The sequence below is a fragment of the Psittacula echo genome (genome assembly GCF_963264785.1).
Source record: "Psittacula echo genome assembly, contig: SCAFFOLD_172, whole genome shotgun sequence".
In the NCBI taxonomy this organism is placed as follows: Eukaryota; Metazoa; Chordata; class Aves; order Psittaciformes; family Psittacidae; genus Psittacula; species Psittacula echo.
In genome coordinates, this window is record NW_027664156.1 from 13,336 (window position 1) to 33,119 (window position 19,784).

Genomic DNA, 19,784 nt, shown 5'->3' on the forward strand with positions numbered 1-19,784 from the left:
GGTCGGGGGGGGGGGGGAGGGGGGGGCGGGTGTGAGTGCGCGCGCGCGCGCACAAAGGGCTTCCCCCCCCCCCATCCGTCCACATGGTCTCTCCTCCCTCCCGCCCTTTCCGCTTTAAGCCACGCCCTCTCCGCCCTCGGACCAATGGGGATTGGCCGGGAGCTGGCGGCGGCCAATGGGAGCGAGGGGTGGGCGGGGCCCGGCGCGGGCTATATCAGCGCGGGCGGCGGGGGGAGCCCCGAGAGCCGCTGCGAGGATGTCCGCGAGCCAGGACAGCCGGTAACGGGGGGGGGGGGGGGCACCGTGATGGGGGGGGAAACGGAGGGGGGGGTCCCCATAGAACACACCGGGAGGCGACCGCGTTAATAGCAATGGGGAAACCTCCGCGCCTCCCCCGCTCCGTTCTTTTGGACCCATCCCGGTACCGGTTCCCCCTTCCCTCCCCCCCCCCCCCCCCCACCGCTCCGTTCCCGGTATCCGGTTTTGTTCCCTTTAGCCCCGGTTTCTGCCTCTCGCCCCCAACCCCCCTCCCCCCCCGCACGCTCCACGTGGTAGCGGCCCAGCTCCGCGCGCGCGCGCCTCCATTGTCCCGCCGCGCTCCCGCGCTGACGTCACCGCGCGCCACTCGCGGGCGGGATTTTTTGTGAATGGGAAAAGGGCCCCGGGGAGGGGGAGGGGGAGGGGGGGAACTTCCGGTGTGACCACGTGGAGGAGCGCGCGGAAGCTCCCGGAAGTGACGATGGGGTGGGGGGGAAGGGGGTGACTTCCGGTCTCAGGTGGTTTTCCCGGCAGCCCCCGCGAGAGCGGCCCCGAAGGGATGGAACCGGATGGAGTCATCGAGGTGGGGGCCATGGGGGGGTGAATGGGGGGCAATGGAGTAATGGGGGGCTATGGGGTAATGGGGGCAATGGGGGTAATTGGGGCTATGGGGCAATGGGGGCAATTGGGGCTATGGGGCAATGGGGGGCAATGGGGGTAATTGGGGCTATGGGGCAATGGGGGCAATTGGGGCTATGGGGCAATGGGGGGCAATGGGGGTAATTGGGGCTATGGGGTAATGGGGGCAATTGGGGTAATTGGGGCTATGAGGCAATGGGGGCAATTGGGGCTATGGGGCAATGGGGGGCAATGGGGGTAATTGGGGCTATGGGGCAATGGGGGCAATTGGGGCTATGGGGCAATGGGGGGCAATGGGGGCAATTGGGGTAATTGGGGCTATGAGGCAATGGGGGCAATTGGAGCTATGGGGCAATGGGGGCACTTGGGGCTATGGGGCAATGGGGGGCAATGGGGGCAATTGGGGTAATTGGGGCTATGAGGCAATGGGGGCAATTGGAGCTATGGGGCTATGGGGGGCAATGGGGGTAATTGGGGCTATGGGGCAATGGGGGCAATGGGGGTAATTGGGGCTATGAGGCAATGGGGGCAATTGGGGCTATGGGGCAGTGGGGGGCAATGGGGGTAATTGGGGCTATGGGGCAATGGGGGTAATTGGGGCTATGGGGCAATGGGGGCAATGGGGGCAATTGGGGCTATGGGGCAATGGGGGTAATTGGGGCTATGGGGCAATGGGGGCAATGGTGGGGCTATGGGGCAATGGGGGGCAATGGAGGCAGTGAAGATCAATGGGGGCAAAGGGAGGTAGTGGGGGGAATGGGGGGCAGTGGGGCTCAATGGGGGTAATGGAGTCAATGAGGATCCAGGATTATCAATGGGGATCAATGGTTATCGGGGGGGCTCCATGGGGATCAATGGAGATCAGTGGGTGCCAGTGGTTATCAATAGGGCTCCATAGGGATTAATGGGTGTCAGTGGTAATCAGTGGGTGTCAATGGTTCTCAATGGGTATCAATGGGTCTCAGTGGGTGTCAATAGTTATCAATGGGTATCAGCGGGTATCAATGGGTGTCAATGCTTATCAGTGGGTATCAATGGGTGTCAATGGGTATCAATGGTGTCAATGGGTACCAATGGGTGTCAATGGGTGTGTGTCAATGGGTGTCAGTGGGTACCAATGGGTGTCAATGTGTATTAATGGGTATCGATGGGTGTCAGTGTGTATCAATGGGTGTCAATGGGAGTCAGCGGGTGTCATTGGGTATCAATGGGTGTCAATGGGTATGTGTCAATGGGTGTCAGTGGGTATCAATGGGTGTCAATGGGTATCAATGGGTGTCAATGGGTATCAATGGGTGTCGCGTGTCAGTGGGTGTCTCAATGGGTGTCAATGGGTATCAATGGGTGTCAATGGGTGTCAATGGGTATCAATGGGTGTCTATGGGTGTCAATGGGTGTCAATGGGTGTCAATGGGTATCAATGGGTGTCAATGGGTATCAATGGGTATCAATGGGTGTCAATGGGTGTCAATGGGTGTCAATGGGTATCAATGGGTATCAATGGGTGTCGATGGGTGTCGATGGGTGTCGATGGGAGTCGATGGGTGTCAATGGGTGTCAGTGGGTATCAGTGGGTATCAATGGGTGTCAATGGGTGTCAATGGGTGTCAATGGGTGTCAATGGGTGTCAATGGGTGTCAATGGGTATCAATGGGTGTCAATGGGTATCAATGGGTGTCAATGGGTATCAATGCGTGTCAATGGGTATCAATGGGTATCAATGGGTGTCAATGGGTGTCAATGGGTGTCAATGGGTGTCAATGGGTATCAATGGGTGTCGATGGGTCCCCAGAGCAATTGGCACGAGGTCGTGGACAGCTTCGATGAAATGAACCTCTCGGAGGCGCTGCTCCGGGGCGTTTACGCCTACGGCTTCGAGCGGCCCTCGGCCATCCAGCAGCGCCCATCCTGCCCTGCATCCGAGGTGAGGAGACCCTATAGACCCCTATAGAGACCCGCCATCCTGCCCTGCATCCGAGGTGAGGAGACCCTATAGACCCCTATAGAGACCCGCCATCCTGCCCTGCATCCGAGGTGAGGAGACCCTATAGACCCCTATAGAGACCCGCCATCCTGCCCTGCATCCGAGGTGAGGAGACCCTATAGACCCCTATAGAGACCCGCCATCCTGCCCTGCATCCGAGGTGAGAGACCCTATAGACCCCTATAGAGACCCGCCATCCTGCCCTGCATCCGAGGTGAGGAGACCCTATAGACCCCTATAGAGACCCGCCATCCTGCCCTGCATCCGAGGTGAGGAGACCCTATAGACCCCTATAGAGACCCGCCATCCTGCCCTGCATCCGAGGTGAGGAGACCCTATAGACCCCTATAGAGACCCGCCATCCTGCCCTGCATCCGAGGTGAGGAGACCCTATAGACCCCTATAGAGACCCGCCATCCTGCCCTGCATCCGAGGTGAGGAGACCCTATAGACCCCTATAGAGACCCGCCATCCTGCCCTGCATCCGAGGTGAGGAGACCCTATAGACCCCTATAGAGACCCGCCATCCTGCCCTGCATCCGAGGGGAGGAGACCCTATAGACCCCTATAGAGACCCGCTATCCTGCCCTGCATCCGAGGTGAGGAGACCCTATAGACCCCCTATAGAGACCCGCCATCCTGCCCTGCATCCGAGGTGAGGAGACCCTATAGACCCCTATAGAGACCCGCCATCCTGCCCTGCATCCGAGGTGAGGAGACCCTATAGACCCCTATAGAGACCCGCCATCCTGCCCTGCATCCGAGGTGAGGAGACCCTATAGACCCCTATAGAGACCCGCCATCCTGCCCTGCATCCGAGGTGAGGAGACCCTATAGACCCCTATAGAGACCCGCCATCCTGCCCTGCATCCGAGGTGAGGAGACCCTATAGACCCCTATAGAGACCCGCCATCCTGCCCTGCATCCGAGGCGAGGAGACCCTATAGACCCCTATAGAGACCCGCCATCCTGCCCTGCATCCGAGGCGAGGAGACCCTATAGACCCCTATAGAGACCCGCCATCCTGCCCTGCATCCGAGGCGAGGAGACCCTATAGACCCCTATAGAGACCCGCCATCCTGCCCTGCATCCGAGGTGAGGAGACCCTATAGACCCCTATAGAGACCCGCCATCCTGCCCTGCATCCGAGGTGAGGAGACCCTATAGACCCCTATAGAGACCCGCCATCCTGCCCTGCATCCGAGGTGAGGAGACCCTATAGACCCTATAGAGACCCGCCATCCTGCCCTGCATCCGAGGTGAGGAGACCCTATAGACCCCTATAGAGACCCGCCATCCTGCCCTGCATCCGAGGTGAGGAGACCCTATAGACCCCTATAGAGACCCGCCATCCTGCCCTGCATCCGAGGTGAGGAGACCCTATAGACCCCTATAGAGACCCGCCATCCTGCCCTGCATCCGAGGTGAGGAGACCCTATAGACCCCTATAGAGACCCGCCATCCTGCCCTGCATCCGAGGTGAGGAGACCCTATAGACCCCTATAGAGACCCGCCATCCTGCCCTGCATCCGAGGTGAGGAGACCCTATAGACCCCTATAGAGACCCGCCATCCTGCCCTGCATCCGAGGGGAGGAGACCCTATAGACCCCTATAGAGACCCGCCATCCTGCCCTGCATCCGAGGGGAGGAGACCCTATAGACCCCTATAGAGACCCGCCATCCTGCCCTGCATCCGAGCTGAGAGCCCATACAGAGCTCCCCATAGCCCCTATACCCCCCATAGCCCCTATAGCTCCCCTATACCCCCCATAGCCTCTATACCCCCCATAGCCCCTATAGCTCCCCTATACCCCCCATAGCCCCTATACCCCCCCTAGCCCCTCTAGCTCCCCTATACCCCCCATAGCCCCTATACCCCCCATAGCCCCTATACCCCCCATAGCCCCTATACCCCCCCTAGCCCCTCTAGCTCCCCTACACCCCCCATAGCCCCTACACCCCCCATAGCCCCTACACCCCCCATAGCCCCTACACCCCCCATAGCCCCTATACCCCCCATAGCCCCTATACCCCCCCTAGCCCCTCTAGCTCCCCTACACCCCCCATAGCCCCTACACCCCCCCATAGCCCCTACACCCCCCATAGCCCCTATCCCCCCCTAGCCCCTCCAGCTCCCCTGTACCCCGCAGCCCCCGCAGCTGCCCATAGCGCCTGTGGGCCCGGCAGGGTACGACGTGATCGCGCAGGCGCAGTCGGGCACCGGGAAGACGGCCACGTTCGCCATCTCCATCCTGCAGCAGCTTGAGCTGGAGCTCCGGGGCACCCAGGCCCTGGTGCTGGCGCCCACCCGCGAGCTGGCCCAGCAGGTACCCACACCCCCCCCCCCCCCCCCCCATGGACCGGTATAGGGTGGTACGGACCGCTATGGGGGGTAGGGAAGGATATAGAGCAATATAGGGTGGTATGGACCAGGATGGGGGGGTATAGAGTGGGATAGAGCAGTATAGAAGGATATAGAGCAATATAGGGTGGTACGGACCAGGATGGGGGGTATAGAGTGGGATAGAGCAGTATAGAAGAATATAGACCAATATAGGGTGGTACGGACCAGGATGGGGGGTATAGAGTGGGATAGAGCAGTATAGAAGGATATAGAGCAATATAGGGTGGTATGGACCAGGATGGGTGGCTATAGAGTGATATGGATGGGTATAAAGTGGTATAGACCAGTATAGGGCAGTATGAACGGGTCCAGACCAGAATGGGTGGGTATGGACCAGTATGGACCAGTGTGGCTGGACGTAGAGTAATACAGAGCACTATAGACTGGTGTGGGGCACTATGGACTGCTATGGATGAGTGTGGGCTGGTAGGGAGCAGTATGGGTTGGTGTAGAGCACTCTAAACCAGTATGAACTGGTATGAACCAGTACAGAGCAGTATGGGTTGGTGTAGAGCAACATAGAGCACTGCAGACTGATACAGACCAGTATAGACCAGTATGGGTCAGGGTAGAGTGGTATTGACTGGTATAGACCAGTACACACCAAACCAGTCCAGACCACTCCAAACCAGTCCAGACCACTCCAAACCAGTCCAGACCACTCCAAACCAGTCCAAACCACTCCAAACCAGTCCAAACCAGTCCAAACCAGTTTGGCCCCCCCGCTGCCTGGGCAGGGCGGCGCCGCTCCTGGTGCCGGTCCCGAATCCAGCGGGGGCAGAGCAGGAGCTCCCAGTTCATCCCAGTGCGGCCCCAGTGCCCGCCACTGGTTCATGCCTGGGGCACAGCGGCTATGGGGTGCTATGGGGCTGCTATAGGGAGTGGGGAGGGTCAATAGTGGGGTTATGGGGCAGCTATGGGGGGCTATGGGGTAGCTGGAGGGGGTTGGGGTGTCAATAGTGTGTTTATGGGGCAGCTGTGGGGCAGGTATGGAGGTTTATGGTGTAGCTGTATGGGTTAACGGGGGGCTGTGGGGCAGCTATAGGGAGCTGTGGGGCAGCTAGATGGGTCTGTGGGGCAGGTATCTGGGTCTCTGGGGCAGCTAGATGGGTCTGTGGGGTGGGTATCCTGGTCTATGGGGCAGCTAGATGGGTCTGTGGGGCAGGTATCTGGGTCTCTGGGGCAGCTAGATGGGTCTGTGGGGTGGGTATCCTGGTCTATGGGGCAGCTAGATGGGTCTGTGGGGTGGGTATCCTGGTCTATGGGGCAGCTAGATGGGTCTGTGGGGTGGGTATCCTGGTCTATGGGGCAGCTAGATGGGTCTGTGGGGCGGGTATCCTGGTCTATGGGGCAGCTAGATGGGTCTGTGGGGCGGGTATCCTGGTCTATGGGGCAGCTCTAGGGGTCTGTGGGGCAGACATAGGGAGCTATGGGGCAGCCATAGGGATCTAGGCTGCATTCTGTGTCTCCGCTGATGCTCTATGGGGTGCTGTGCAGGGCGTTGGGCGGGTTCCCTGTTGATGACATCACCAGCGCGGTGACATCACCACTGTGATGACGTCACTGACACTGATGTCACTGCGGTGTTGATGTCGCTGCCGCAATGACATCACTGGCACGGTGATGTCACTGGGGTGATGACGTCACTGGGGTAATGACGTCACTGGGGCGATGACGTCACTGGGGTGATGATGTCACTGGAGTGATGACGTCCCTGTGGCGATGACGTCACCGGGGTAATGACGTCGCTGCGGCGATGACGTCGCTGGGGCGATGACGTCACCGGGGCGATGACGTCACTGCGGGGATGACGTCACTGGGTTGATGACGTCCCCGTGGCGATGTCGTGGCCGTGTGCAGATCCAGAAGGTGGTGCTGGCGCTGGGGGATTACCTGGGCGCCTCCTGCCACGCCTGCATCGGCGGCACCAACGTCCGCGCCGAGGTGCAGAAGCTGCAGCTGGAGGCGCCGCACATCATCGTGGGCACCCCCGGGCGCGTCTTCGACATGCTCAACCGCCGCTACCTCTGTGAGTGCCCCCGGCCGCCCCCAGCGGCCCCGGAACCGCCCCGGAACCGCCCAAAACTGCCCCCGAACTGCCCCGAAACTGCCCCGAAACAGCCAAAAACTGCCAAAAACTGCCAAAAACTGCCCCGAAACTGCCCCGAAACTGCCCCGAAACAGCCAAAAACTGCCCCGAAACTGCCCCGGAACCGCCAAAAACTGCCAAAAACTGCCAAAAACTGCCCCGAAACTGCCAAAAACTGCCCCGAAACAGCCAAAAACAGCCAAAAACTGCCCCGAAACAGCCAAAAACTGCCCCGAAACAGCCCAAAACTGCCCCGGAACCGCCAAAAACTGCCCCGAAACTGCCAAAAACTGCCCCGAAACTGCCAGAAACTGCCCCGAAACTGCCAAAAACTGCCCCGAAACAGCCAAAACCTCCCCAAAATGGCCCAAAAGAGCCCCAAACCAGCTCAAAACAGCCCCAGAACTGCCCCGGAATGGCTCCAAAACATCCCAAAACAGCCAAAACCGCCCCAAAACAGTCCTGAAATGGCCCCAAAACACCACGAAACGGCCCAAAATCACCCAATAATGGCCCAAAACCACCTAAAACCGGCCCAAACCGGCCCCAAACCGGCCCAAACCGGCCCCAAACCCACCCAAACCGGCCCAAACCGGCCGGAACCGCTGTCCCCGCCCACTGATGACCTCATGCGTGTCACCTGACCCCGGGGGGGGCCCGGCCCCACGTCCTGTGCGGCCGCAGCCACCGAGCCCGGGGGGTGATCCAGAGCAGGGCTGAGGGCGGCCCCAAAGCACCCCAAAACACCCCAAAAACACCCAAAACCACCCCAAAACCACCCCAAAACCACCCAAAACACCCCAAAACACCCCAAAAACACCCCAAAACACCCCAAAGCACCCCAAAAAACACCCCAAAACACCCCAAAACACCCCAAAACCACCCCAAAAACACCCAAAAACACCCCAAAAACACCCAAAAACACCCCAAAACACCCCAGAAACACCCCAAAACACCCCAAAACACCCCAAAAACACCCAAAAACACCCAAAAACACCCCAAAACACCCCAGAAACACCCCAAAAACACCCCAAAACCACCCCAAAAACACCCCAAAAACACCCCAAAACACCATAGCGCCCCATAGCGCCCCATAGCAGCCCCGTTGCCCCCCAGCACCCAAGTACATCCGGATGTTCGTGCTGGATGAGGCCGATGAGATGCTGAGCCCCCCATAGCCCCCATAGCCCCATAGCGCCCCATAGCGCCCCATGGCAGCCCCGTTGCCCCCCAGCACCCAAGTACATCCGGATGTTCGTGCTGGATGAGGCCGATGAGATGCTGAGCCCCCCATAGCGCCCCATAGCGCCCCATAGCGCCCCATAGCGCCCCATAGCAGCCCCGTTGCCCCCCAGCACCCAAGTACATCCGGATGTTCGTGCTGGATGAGGCCGATGAGATGCTGAGCCCCCCATAGCCCCCATAGCGCCCCATAGCGCCCCATAGCGCCCCATAGCGCCCCATAGCGCCCCATAGCGCCCCATAGCGCCCCATGGCAGCCCCGTTGCCCCCCAGCACCCAAGTACATCCGGATGTTCGTGCTGGATGAGGCCGATGAGATGCTGAGCCCCCCATAGCGCCCCATAGCGCCCCATAGCGCCCCATAGCGCCCCATAGCAGCCCCGTTGCCCCCAGCACCCAAGTACATCCGGATGTTCGTGCTGGATGAGGCCGATGAGATGCTGAGCCCCCCATAGCGCCCCATAGCGCCCCATAGCGCCCCATAGCGCCCCATAGCGCCCCATAGCAGCCCCGTTGCCCCCCAGCACCCAAGTACATCCGGATGTTCGTGCTGGATGAGGCCGATGAGATGCTGAGCCCCCCATAGCGCCCCATAGCGCCCCATAGCGCCCCATAGCGCCCCATAGCGCCCCATAGCGCCCCATAGCGCCCCATAGCGCCCCATAGCGCCCCATAGCAGCCCCGTTGCCCCCCAGCACCCAAGTACATCCGGATGTTCGTGCTGGATGAGGCCGATGAGATGCTGAGCCCCCCATAACCCCCATAGCCCCATAGCGCCCCATAACCCCATAGTGCCCCATAGCCCCATAGCGCCCCATAGCGCCCCATAGCGCCCCATAGCAGCCCTGTTGCCCCCAGCACCCAAGTACATCCGGATGTTCGTGCTGGATGAGGCTGATGAGATGCTGAGCCCCCCATTAGCGCCCCATAGCGCCCCATAGCGCCCCATAGCGCCCCATGGCAGCCCCGTTGCCCCCCAGCACCCAAGTACATCCGGATGTTCGTGCTGGATGAGGCCGATGAGATGCTGAGCCCCCCATAGCCCCATAGCGCCCCATAGCGCCCCATAGCAGCCCCGTTGCCCCCCAGCACCCAAGTACATCCGGATGTTCGTGCTGGATGAGGCCGATGAGATGCTGAGCCCCCCATAGCCCCCATAGCCCCATAGCGCCCCATAGCGCCCCATAGCGCCCCATAGCGCCCCATAGCGCCCCATAGCAGCCCCGTTGCCCCCCAGCACCCAAGTACATCCGGATGTTCGTGCTGGATGAGGCCGATGAGATGCTGAGCCCCCCATAGCCCCCATAGCCCCATAGCGCCCCATAGCGCCCCATAGCGCCCCATAGCGCCCCATAGCAGCCCCGTTGCCCCCAGCACCCAAGTACATCCGGATGTTCGTGCTGGATGAGGCCGATGAGATGCTGAGCCGCGGCTTCAAGGACCAGATCTACGACATCTTCCAGAAGCTGAGCGGGAACACGCAGGTGGGGGGGGACACGGGGGGGGCCCCATTGCCCCCCATTGAGCCCCATGGAGCCCCACTGAGCCCCACTGAGCCCCATAGAGCCCCATTGAGCCCCATTGATGCTCTGTTGAGCCCCATTGTCCCCATTGCCCCCCATTGAGCCCCATGGAGCCCCATTGAGCCCCACTGAGCCCCATTGAGCCCCATTGACCCCCATTGAGCCCCACTGAGCCCCATTGAGCCCCATTGATCCCCATTGACCCCCATTGAGCCCCATTGAGCCCCATTGAGCCCCCATTGATCCCCATTGACCCCCATTGAGCCCCATTGACCCCATTGATGCTCTGTTGAGCCCCATTGTCCCCATTGAGCCCACTGAGCCCCATTGACCCCCATTGAGCCCCATTGACCCCCATTGATGCTCTGTTGAGCCCCATTGTCCCCATTGACCCCCATTGAGCCCCATGGAGCCCCATTGAGCCCCACTGAGCCCCATTGAGCCCCATTGAGCCCCATTGACCCCCATTGAGCCCCATTGAGCCCCCATTGATCCCCATTGACCCCCATTGAGCCCCATTGACCCCCATTGATGCTCTGTTGAGCCCCATTGTCCCCATTGAGCCCACTGAGCCCCATTGACCCCCATTGAGCCCCATTGACCCCCATTGATGCTCTGTTGAGCCCCATTGTCCCCATTGAGCCCCATTGAGCCCATTGAGCCCCATTGAGCCCCCATTGATCCCCATTGACCCCCCTTGATGCTCTATTGAGCCCCATTGTCCCAATTGAGCCCCATTGAGCCCCATTGCCACCCATTGATGCCCCACTGAGCCCATTGTCCCCATTGAGCCCCACTGAGCCCCATTGAGCCCCACTGAGCCCCATTGCCCCCCATTGAGCCCATTGAGCCCCATCAAGCCCCATTGCCCCCCATTGAGCCCCATTGCCCCCCATTGAGCCCCACTGAGCCCCATTGAGCCCCATTGTCCCCATTGAGCCCATTGAGCCCAACTGAGCCCCATTGTCCCATTGAGCCCCCATTGAACCCTATGAGCCCCGTTGAGCCCCATTGCCCCCATTGAACCCCACTGAGCCCCATTGCCCCCCATTGAGCCCATTGCCCCCCATTGAGCCCCATTGCCACCCATCGAGCCCATTGCCCCCCATTGAGCCCCATTGCCCCCCATTGAGCCCATTGCCCCCCATTGAGCCCCATTGCCACCCATTGAGCCCCATCGAGCCCCATTGCCCCCCACTGAGCCCCATTGATCCCCCATTGAGCCCCCATTGACCCCACTGAGCCCCACTGACCCCTCTATGGGGGTGGTTATAGGGACCCATCGGGGGTTATGGGGGGCGTAAGGGGGTTTCTGGGGGGTTTTGCCCATTTTTGGGGTGTTTTTGGGGTGTTTTTGCCCATTTTTGGGTGGTTTTGCCTGTTTTTGGGTGTTTTTGCCCGGGTTTGGGTGTTTTTGCCCGGTTTTTGGGGGGTTTTGCCCGTTTTGGGGTGTTTTTGCCCGTTTCTGGGTGGTTTTGACCGTTTTCGGGTATTTTTGCTCGGTTTTGGGTGGTTTTGCCCAGTTTTGGGGTGTTTTCTGGGTGTTTTTGCCCGTTTCTGGGTGGTTTTGCCCGGTTTTGGGTGCTTTTGCCTGGTTTTGGGTGGTTTTGCCAAGTTTTGGGGTGTTTTTGGGGTGTTTTTGCCCGTTTTTGGGTGTTTTTGCCCGTTTTTGGGTGTTTTTGCCCGGTTTTTGGGTGTTTTTGCCCGTTTTTGGGGTGTTTTTTCCCATTTCTGGGTGGTTTTGCCCGGTTTTGGGTGTTTTTGCCCGTTTCTGGGTGTTTTCGCCCGTTTTTGGGTGGTTTTGCCCGGTTTTGGGTGGTTTTGCCCAGTTTAGGGTGTTTTTGGGGTGTTTTTTCCCGTTTCTGGGTGGTTTTGCCCGTTTCTGGGTGTTTTTGTGGTGTTTTTTCCCATTTCTGGGTGTTTTTGCCCGGTTTTTGGGTGTTTTTGCCCAGTTTTGGGTGTTTTTGCCCGGTTTTGGGGTGGTTTTGGGGTGTTTTTGCCCGTTTTTGGGTGTTTTTGCCCGTTTTTTGGTGTTTTTGCCCGTTTTTGGGGTGGTTTTGCCCGTTTCTGGGTGGTTTTGCCCGGTTTTGGGGTGTTTTTGGGGTGTTTTTGCCCATTTTTGGGGTGTTTTTGCCCATTTTTGGGGTGTTTTTGCCCGTTTTCTGGGTGTTTCTGGGTGTTTCTGGGTGGTCTCGGGTGCCATCCCCTCCCCCGCAGGTGGTGCTGCTCTCGGCCACGATGCCCCTGGACGTGCTGGAGGTGACCAAGAAATTCATGCGGGAGCCGGTGCGGATCCTGGTGCGCAGGGAGGAGCTCACCCTGGAGGGCATCCGGCAGTTCTACATCAACGTGGAGAGGGAGGTGGGCGCGAGGGGGCAGGAGGCGGCGTCGCTATGGGGCAGGAGGCGGGGAGGGAGATGGGGTTGCTATGGGGCAGGATGTGGGGTTGCTATGGGGCAGGAGGCGGGGTTGCTATGGGGCAGATAGGAGGCAGGAGACAGGGTCGCTATGGGGCAGGAGGCGGGGTCGCTATGGGGCAGGATGTGGGGTTGCTATGGGGCAGGATGTGGGGTTGCTATGGGGCAGGATGTGGGGTTGCTATGGGGCAGGATGTGGGGAGGGAGATGGGGTTTCTATGGGGCAGATAGGCGGCAGGAGACAGGGTCGCTATGGGGCAGGAGGCGGGGTCGCTATGGGGCAGGATGTGGGGTTGCTATGGGGCAGAATGTGGGGTCGCTATGGGGCAGGATGTGGGGTTGCTATGGGGCAGGATGTGGGGTTGCTATGGGGCAGGATGTGGGGAGGGAGATGGGGTTTCTATGGGGCAGGAGACAGGGTCGCTATGGGGCAGGAGGCGGGGTTGCTATGGGGCAGGATGTGGGGTTGCTATGGGGCAGAATGTGGGTCGCTATGGGGCAGGATGGGGTTGCTATGGGCAAGATGTGGGGTTGCTATGGGGCAGGATGTGGGGTTGCTATGGGGCAGGATGTGGGGAGGGAGATGGGGTTTCTATGGGGCAGATAGGCGGCAGGAGACAGGGTCGCTATGGGGCAGGAGGCGGGGTCGCTATGGGGCAGGATGTGGGGTTGCTATGGGGCAGAATGTGGGGTCGCTATGGGGCAGGATGTGGGGTTGCTATGGGGCAGGATGTGGGGTTGCTATGGGGCAGGATGTGGGGAGGGAGATGGGGTTTCTATGGGGCAGATAGGGGGCAGGAGACAGGGTCGCTATGGGGCAGGAGGCGGGGTCGCTATGGGGCAGGATGTGGGGTTGCTATGGGTCAGAATGTGGGGTCGCTATGGGGCAGGATGTGGGGTTGCTATGGGGCAGGATGTGGGGTTGCTATGGGCAGGATGTGGGGAGGGAGATGGGGTTTCTATGGGGCAGATAGGGGGCAGGAGACAGGGTCGCTATGGGGCAGGAGGCGGGGTCGCTATGGGGCAGGATGTGGGGTTGCTATGGGGGATGTGGGGTTGCTATGGGGCAGAATGTGGGGTCGCTATGGGGCAGGATGTGGGGTTGCTATGGGGCAGGATGTGGGGTCGCTATGGGGCAGGATGTGGGGTTTCTATGGGGCAGGAGGCGGGGAGGGAGATGGGGTTGCTATGGGGCAGATAGGAGGCAGGAGATGGGGTTGCTCTGGGGCAGGATGTGGGGTTGCTATGGGGCAGGAGGCGGCGTCGCTATGGGGCAAGATGTGGGGTTGCTATGGAGCAGGATGTGGGGTTGCTATGGGGCAGGATGTGGGGAGGGAGATGGGGTTGCTATGGGGCAGATAGGAGGCAGGACATGGGGTTTCTATGGGGCAGAAAGGGGCAGGAGATGGGGTTGCTATGGGGCAGGATGTGGGGAGGGAGATGGGGTTGCTATGGGGCAGAAAGGGGGCAGGAGATGGGGTTGCTATGGGGCAGGATGTGGGGAGGGAGATGGGATTGCTATGGGGCAGAAAGGGGGCAGGAGATGGGGTTGCTATGGGGCCGGATGTGGGGAGGGAGATGGGGTTGCTATGGGGCAGATAGGGGGCAGGCTGTGGGGTAAAGCCTCTGCCCCCCCGCATGGTCCCTGGATTTGTGGGGCGCCCCATGGCCACCCTGCAGTGACCCCATGCCAGAGCCAGCGCCCGCAGCGCTCCCCACTGAAACCATGGGCCCGGCCCCTGCGTGTGGGGCAGGCCCCTGAGCGGGGGGGGACATGAATGCACTTGGGGGGCAGCCTGGAGTCAGTGTGGGGCAGTGATGGGGGGGATGTGGGGCAGCTGCAAGCTGGTGTGGGTTGCTATGGGTCAGGGTATGGGGTCTCTATGGGTCCCTGTGGGGGTCCCTATGGCTCTCTATAGGTCTCTATGGGGTCCCTATGGGTCGCTGTGGGTCACGCTGTGGGTCTGCCCCATAGGAGTGGAAGCTGGACACGCTGTGTGACCTCTCCGAGACGCTCTATGTCCCTATGGCTCTGTCTGTCTCTCTCTCTATGGGTCGCTATGGGTCGCTGTGGGTCACGCTGTGGGTCTGCCCCATAGGAGTGGAAGCTGGACACGCTGTGTGACCTCTATGAGACGCTCTGTGTCCCTATGGCTCTGTCTGTCTCTCTCTCTATGGGTCGCTATGGGTCTCTATGGGTCGCTGTGGGTCACGCTGTGGGTCTGCCCCATAGGAGTGGAAGCTGGACACGCTGTGTGACCTCTATGAGACGCTCTGTGTCCCTATGGCTCTGTCTGTCTGTCTCTCTATGGGTCGCCATGGGTCTCTATGGGTCGCTGTGGGTCACGCTGTGGGTCTGCCCCATAGGAGTGGAAGCTGGACACGCTGTGTGACCTCTCCGAGACGCTCTATGTCCCTATGGCTCTGTCTGTCTCTCTCTCTATGGGTCGCTATGGGTCGCTGTGGGTCACGCTGTGGGTCTGCCCCATAGGAGTGGAAGCTGGACACGCTGTGTGACCTCTATGAGACGCTCTGTGTCCCTATGGCTCTGTCTGTCTCTCTCTCTATGGGTCGCTGTGGGTCACGCTGTGGGTCTGCCCCATAGGAGTGGAAGCTGGACACGCTGTGTGACCTCTCCGAGACGCTCTATGTCCCTATGGCTCTGTCTGTCTCTCTCTCTATGGGTCGCTATGGGTCTCTATGGGTCGCTGTGGGTCACGCTGTGGGTCTGCCCCATAGGAGTGGAAGCTGGACACGCTGTGTGACCTCTACGAGACGCTCACCATCACGCAGGCCGTGATCTTCATCAACACGCGCCGCAAGGTCGATTGGCTCACGGAGAAGATGCACGCCCGCGACTTCACCGTGTCCGCCATGGTGGGGGCGGGGCCTAACCGGGGGGGGGGGGGGGGGGGGGTCCTTGGGGAAGGGATCCAGAAAGGGGGGATCCATAGGGAAGGGATCCGTAAGTGGGGATCCATAAGTGGGAATCCATAGGGAAGGGATCCGTAAGTGGGGATCCATAAGTGGGAATCCATAGGGAAGGGATCCGTAAGTGGGGATCCGTAAGTGGGAATCCATAGGGAAGGGATCCGTAAGTGGGGATCCGTAAGTGGGGATCCATAGGGAAAGGATCCATAAGTGGGGATCCATAAGTGGGAATCCATAGGGAAGGGATCCGTAAGTGGGGATCCATAAGTGGGAATCCATAGGGAAGGGATCCGTAAGTGGGGATCCGTAAGTGGGAATCCATAGGGAAGGGATCCGTAAGTGGGGATCCATAAGTGGGAATCCATAGGGAAGGGATCCATAAGTGGGGATCCATAAGTGGGAATCCATAAGTGGGAATCCATAGGGAAGGGATCCGTAAGTGGGGATCCATAAGTGGGAATCCATAGGGAAGGGATCCGTAAGTGGGGATCCATAAGTGGGAATCCATAGGGAAGGGATCCAGAAGTGGGGATCCATAAGTGGGAATCCATAGGGAAGGGATTCATAAGTGGGGATCCGTAAGTGGGGATCCATAGGGAAAGGATCCATAGGGAAGGGATCCATAAGTGGGGATCGATAGGGAAGGGATCCAGAAGGGAGGAGCTGTTAGAAGGGAGCCGTAGGGAAGGGCCCCACGGGGCTGGGGTGTCTGGGTCTGGCCCCGCCCCCCTTCATCCCAAGCCCCGCCCCCTTCCCCAGCACGGGGACATGGACCAGAAGGAGCGTGACGTCATCATGCGGGAATTCCGCTCCGGCTCCAGCCGCGTGCTCATCACCACGGACCTGCTGGTGTGCCCCTCCCCCACCCGCCCCGCCCCCTCAGCGCCCCTCCCCCTCCCACCCCCTCAGCGCCCCTCCCCCACCCGCCCCTCCCCCACCCACCCCTCAGCGCCCCTCCCCCACCCACCCCCTCAGCGCCCCTCCCCCTCCCACCCCCTCAGCGCCCCTCCCCCACCCGCCCCTCCCCCACCCACCCCTCAGCGCCCCTCCCCCTCCCACCCCCTCAGCGCCCCTCCCCCACCCGCCCCTCCCCCTCCCACCCCCTCAGCGCCCCTCCCCCACCCACCCCCTCAGCGCCCCTCCCCCACCCACCCCCTCAGCGCCCCTCCCCCGCCCCTCCCCCTCAGCGCCCCTCCCCCTCCCACCCCCTCAGCGCCCCGCCCCCACCCGCCCCTCCCCCATTGCCCCTCCCCCACCCCTTTGCCACTCTCCCCCCACTGGGTGTCAATGGGGGGTGGGGGGGACGGAGGGGGGCCGCCCCTCCCCCCCCCATCCCCTGACCCCGCCCCTCCCCCCCCCAGGCGCGGGGCATCGATGTGCAGCAAGTGTCGCTCGTCATCAACTACGACCTCCCCACCAACCGCGAGAACTACATCCACCGGTGGGGGAGGGGTGGCCCCAGTGGGGTGGGGGAGGGGTAACCCCCATAGATCCCCAGTGGGGGGAGGGGAATGGTCAATGATGGGGGAGGGGATAGGATGGGGGAGGGGTGGGCACCGACTCCTTTACTGGTGGGGGGGAGGGGCATGTGGTGGGGGGGGGAGGGGCAGCCCCCATAGGTCCCTCAGTGGGGGGAAGGGATTGGATGGGGGAGGGGTGGGCACCAACTCCTTTTAGGGCGTGGGGGAGGGGCAACCCCCATAGATCCCCAGTGGGGGGAGGGGAATGGTCAATGATGAGGGAGGGGATAGGATGGGGGTGGGGTGGGAACCGACATCCTTTATAGTGTGGGGGAGGGGCAACCCCCATAGATCCCCAGTGGGGGGAGGGGAATGGTCAATGATGGGGGTGGGGATAGGATGGGGGAGGGGTGGGAACCGACACCCCTTATGGCGTGGGGGAGGGGCAACCCCCACTGGCCTTCATGCATTGGGCGGGTGGGGGATGGGACTGGGGGAGGGGCACCCCCATAGCCATACAGGGGTGGGAAAAGGGGGGGGTGGGGGGCGGGGGGGGGGGATGGGCTCCCATTGCCCCCGTTGCCGTAGGATCGGGCGCGGGGGCCGCTTCGGGCGCAAGGGGGTGGCCATCAACATGGTGACGGAGGAGGACCGGCGGGCGCTGCGCGACATCGAGACCTTCTACAACACCACCATCGAGGAGATGCCCCTCAACGTGGCCGACCTCATCTGAGGCCCCGCCCCCTTGGCCGCGAGGCCCCGCCCATTGGTTCCGAAGCTCCGCCCATTTGGTGCTAAGCCCCTCCCACTGGGTCCAAACCCTTCCCATTGGACCCTAAACCCTGCCGATCGGGTGCTAATCCCCCATTGGGTGCTAAGCTCCTCCCATTCGGCCCTTAAGCCCCGCCCAGTCGATCCTTAAGCTCCACCCATTTGGTGCTAAGCCCCTCCCACTGGGCCCAAGCCCTTCCCATTGGACCCTAAACCCTGTTGACTGGGTGCTAATCCCCCATTGGGTGCTAAACCCCGCCCATTCGGCCCTTAAGCCCTGCCCATTGGTTCCTAAGCTCCGCCCATTTGGTGCTAAGCTCCTCCCATTGGGTCCAAACCCCTCCCATTGGGTGCTAAACCCTTCCCATTGGTCCCTAAGCTCCGCCCATTGGGTCCAACCCCTTCCCATCGGCTCCCAAGCCCCGCCCATTGGATGCTGAACACCCATTGGGTCTTAAGCTCCTCCCATTGGACGCAAACCACGCCCCTTGGCTCCTAAGCCCCGCCCCTTGGGACCAAACCCACCCCTTCGGCTCCCAAGCCCCACCCCATGGGCCCAAGCCCCGCCCCTATTTTTTCTATTGCCTTTTATGGTGTGTTGGAATAAACGTCACAAATGCCCCGCCCCCCCCCCGTCGTGACCACGCCCCCTTCCGAGGCCCCGCCCCTTTTTGTAACGTTTATTTATTGGCATAAAGAAAGCGATTTTGGGACAGAAACCGTGGATTTATTCCGGGGGGGATGTGGGGCAGGGAACCCGCGCTATGGGGCACAGAGGGGGCTATGGGGCAGGGATGCTCCTGCTGCTCCGTGGGGTGGGAATCGCAGTGGGGCAGAGCTCCCAGTGGGTCCCTTCGCCCCATGGATCTCCACACAGGTCCTCTCCCTATAGCTTCCCACTTATGGGGCCCACCCGTACAGATCCCCTCCCTATAGATCCCTCCCCATGGCTCCTACTTATGGATCTCAACCCCATGGATCCCTCCCCACAGATCCCCACTTACGGGTCCAATCCCCATAGATCCCTTCTCTAGAGATCCCTCCCCATAGATACCCACTTATGGCTCCCTTCCCTATGGATCCTTTCCCTATGGATCCCCACTTTGGATCCCATCCCCACTTAGGGATCCCATCCCTATGGATCCCTCTCCACAGATCCCTACTTAATGGATCCCTTCTCTATGGATCCTTTCCCTATGGATCCCTTCCCTATGGATCCCTCCCCACAGCGCCCCACTTGTGGATCCCTTCCCTATGGATCCTTCCCCACAGACCCCCACTTAGGCATCCCATCCCTATGGATCTCTCCCCATAGACCTCCGCTTACAGACCCTATCCCTATGGATCCTTTCCCTATGGATCCCCACTTAGGGATCCCTTTCCAATGGATCCCTTCTCTATGGATCCTTTCCCTACGGATCCTCACTTACGGATCCCATCCCTATGGATCCCCACTTACAGATCCCATCCCTATGGATCCTTTCCCTATGGATCCCCACTTACAACTCCCATCCCTATGGATCCTTTCCCTATGGATCCCCACTTACAACTCCCATCCCTATGGATCCTTTCCCTATGGATCCCCACTTAGGGATCCCTTTCCAATGGAACCCTTCTCTATGGATCCTTTCCCTACGGATCCTCCCTTACGGATCCCATCCCTAATGGATCCCATCCCTTATGGATCCCCACTTACAACTCCCATCCCTATGGATCCTTTCCCTATGGATCCCCACTTACAACTCCCATCCCTATGGATCCTTTCCCTATGGATCCCCACTTAGGGATCCCTTTCCAATGGAACCCTTCTCTATGGATCCTTTCCCTACGGATCCTCCCTTACGGATCCCATCCCTAATGGATCCCATCCCTAATGGATCCCATCCCTATGGATCCCCATTTACAACCCCCGCCCCCCCCCCCCCCCCGACCCCATCTCCTCCGGCTCCTTCCCCCCCTCCCCCTCTCACAGCGCCGCCGCCAGCGCCTCCCTGATCCTCTCCGCCTCCCCCTCCCCCCCTTCCTCCCCCTCCTCCTCCTCCCCCTCCCCCCCCTCTTCGTCCCC

General features: G+C 60.6%; 1 protein-coding gene across 2 annotated transcripts; it reads left to right on the top strand.

Moving 5' to 3' along the window:
• The first annotated feature begins 89 nt into the window (after positions 1-89).
• LOC308232751 (eukaryotic initiation factor 4A-I) lies at positions 90-19,576 on the top strand. 2 transcript variants are annotated; one of them, XM_080639983.1, is made up of 12 exons: positions 90-279; positions 757-841; positions 2,690-2,799; positions 3,514-3,536; positions 5,070-5,209; positions 7,147-7,315; positions 9,992-10,101; positions 12,358-12,501; positions 15,297-15,434; positions 16,248-16,337; positions 16,850-16,929; positions 17,537-19,576. In XM_080639983.1, the coding sequence occupies exons 2-12, from the start codon at positions 818-820 to the stop codon at positions 17,679-17,681; spliced, it is 1,173 nt and encodes a 390-aa protein (XP_080496109.1). In that variant the 5' UTR covers positions 90-279; positions 757-817; the 3' UTR covers positions 17,682-19,576. The 2 variants fall into 2 exon arrangements, with proteins under 2 accessions (XP_080496109.1, XP_080496108.1); XM_080639982.1 differs by having other exon boundaries at positions 793-841.
• The last annotated feature ends 208 nt before the right edge of the window (positions 19,577-19,784 follow it).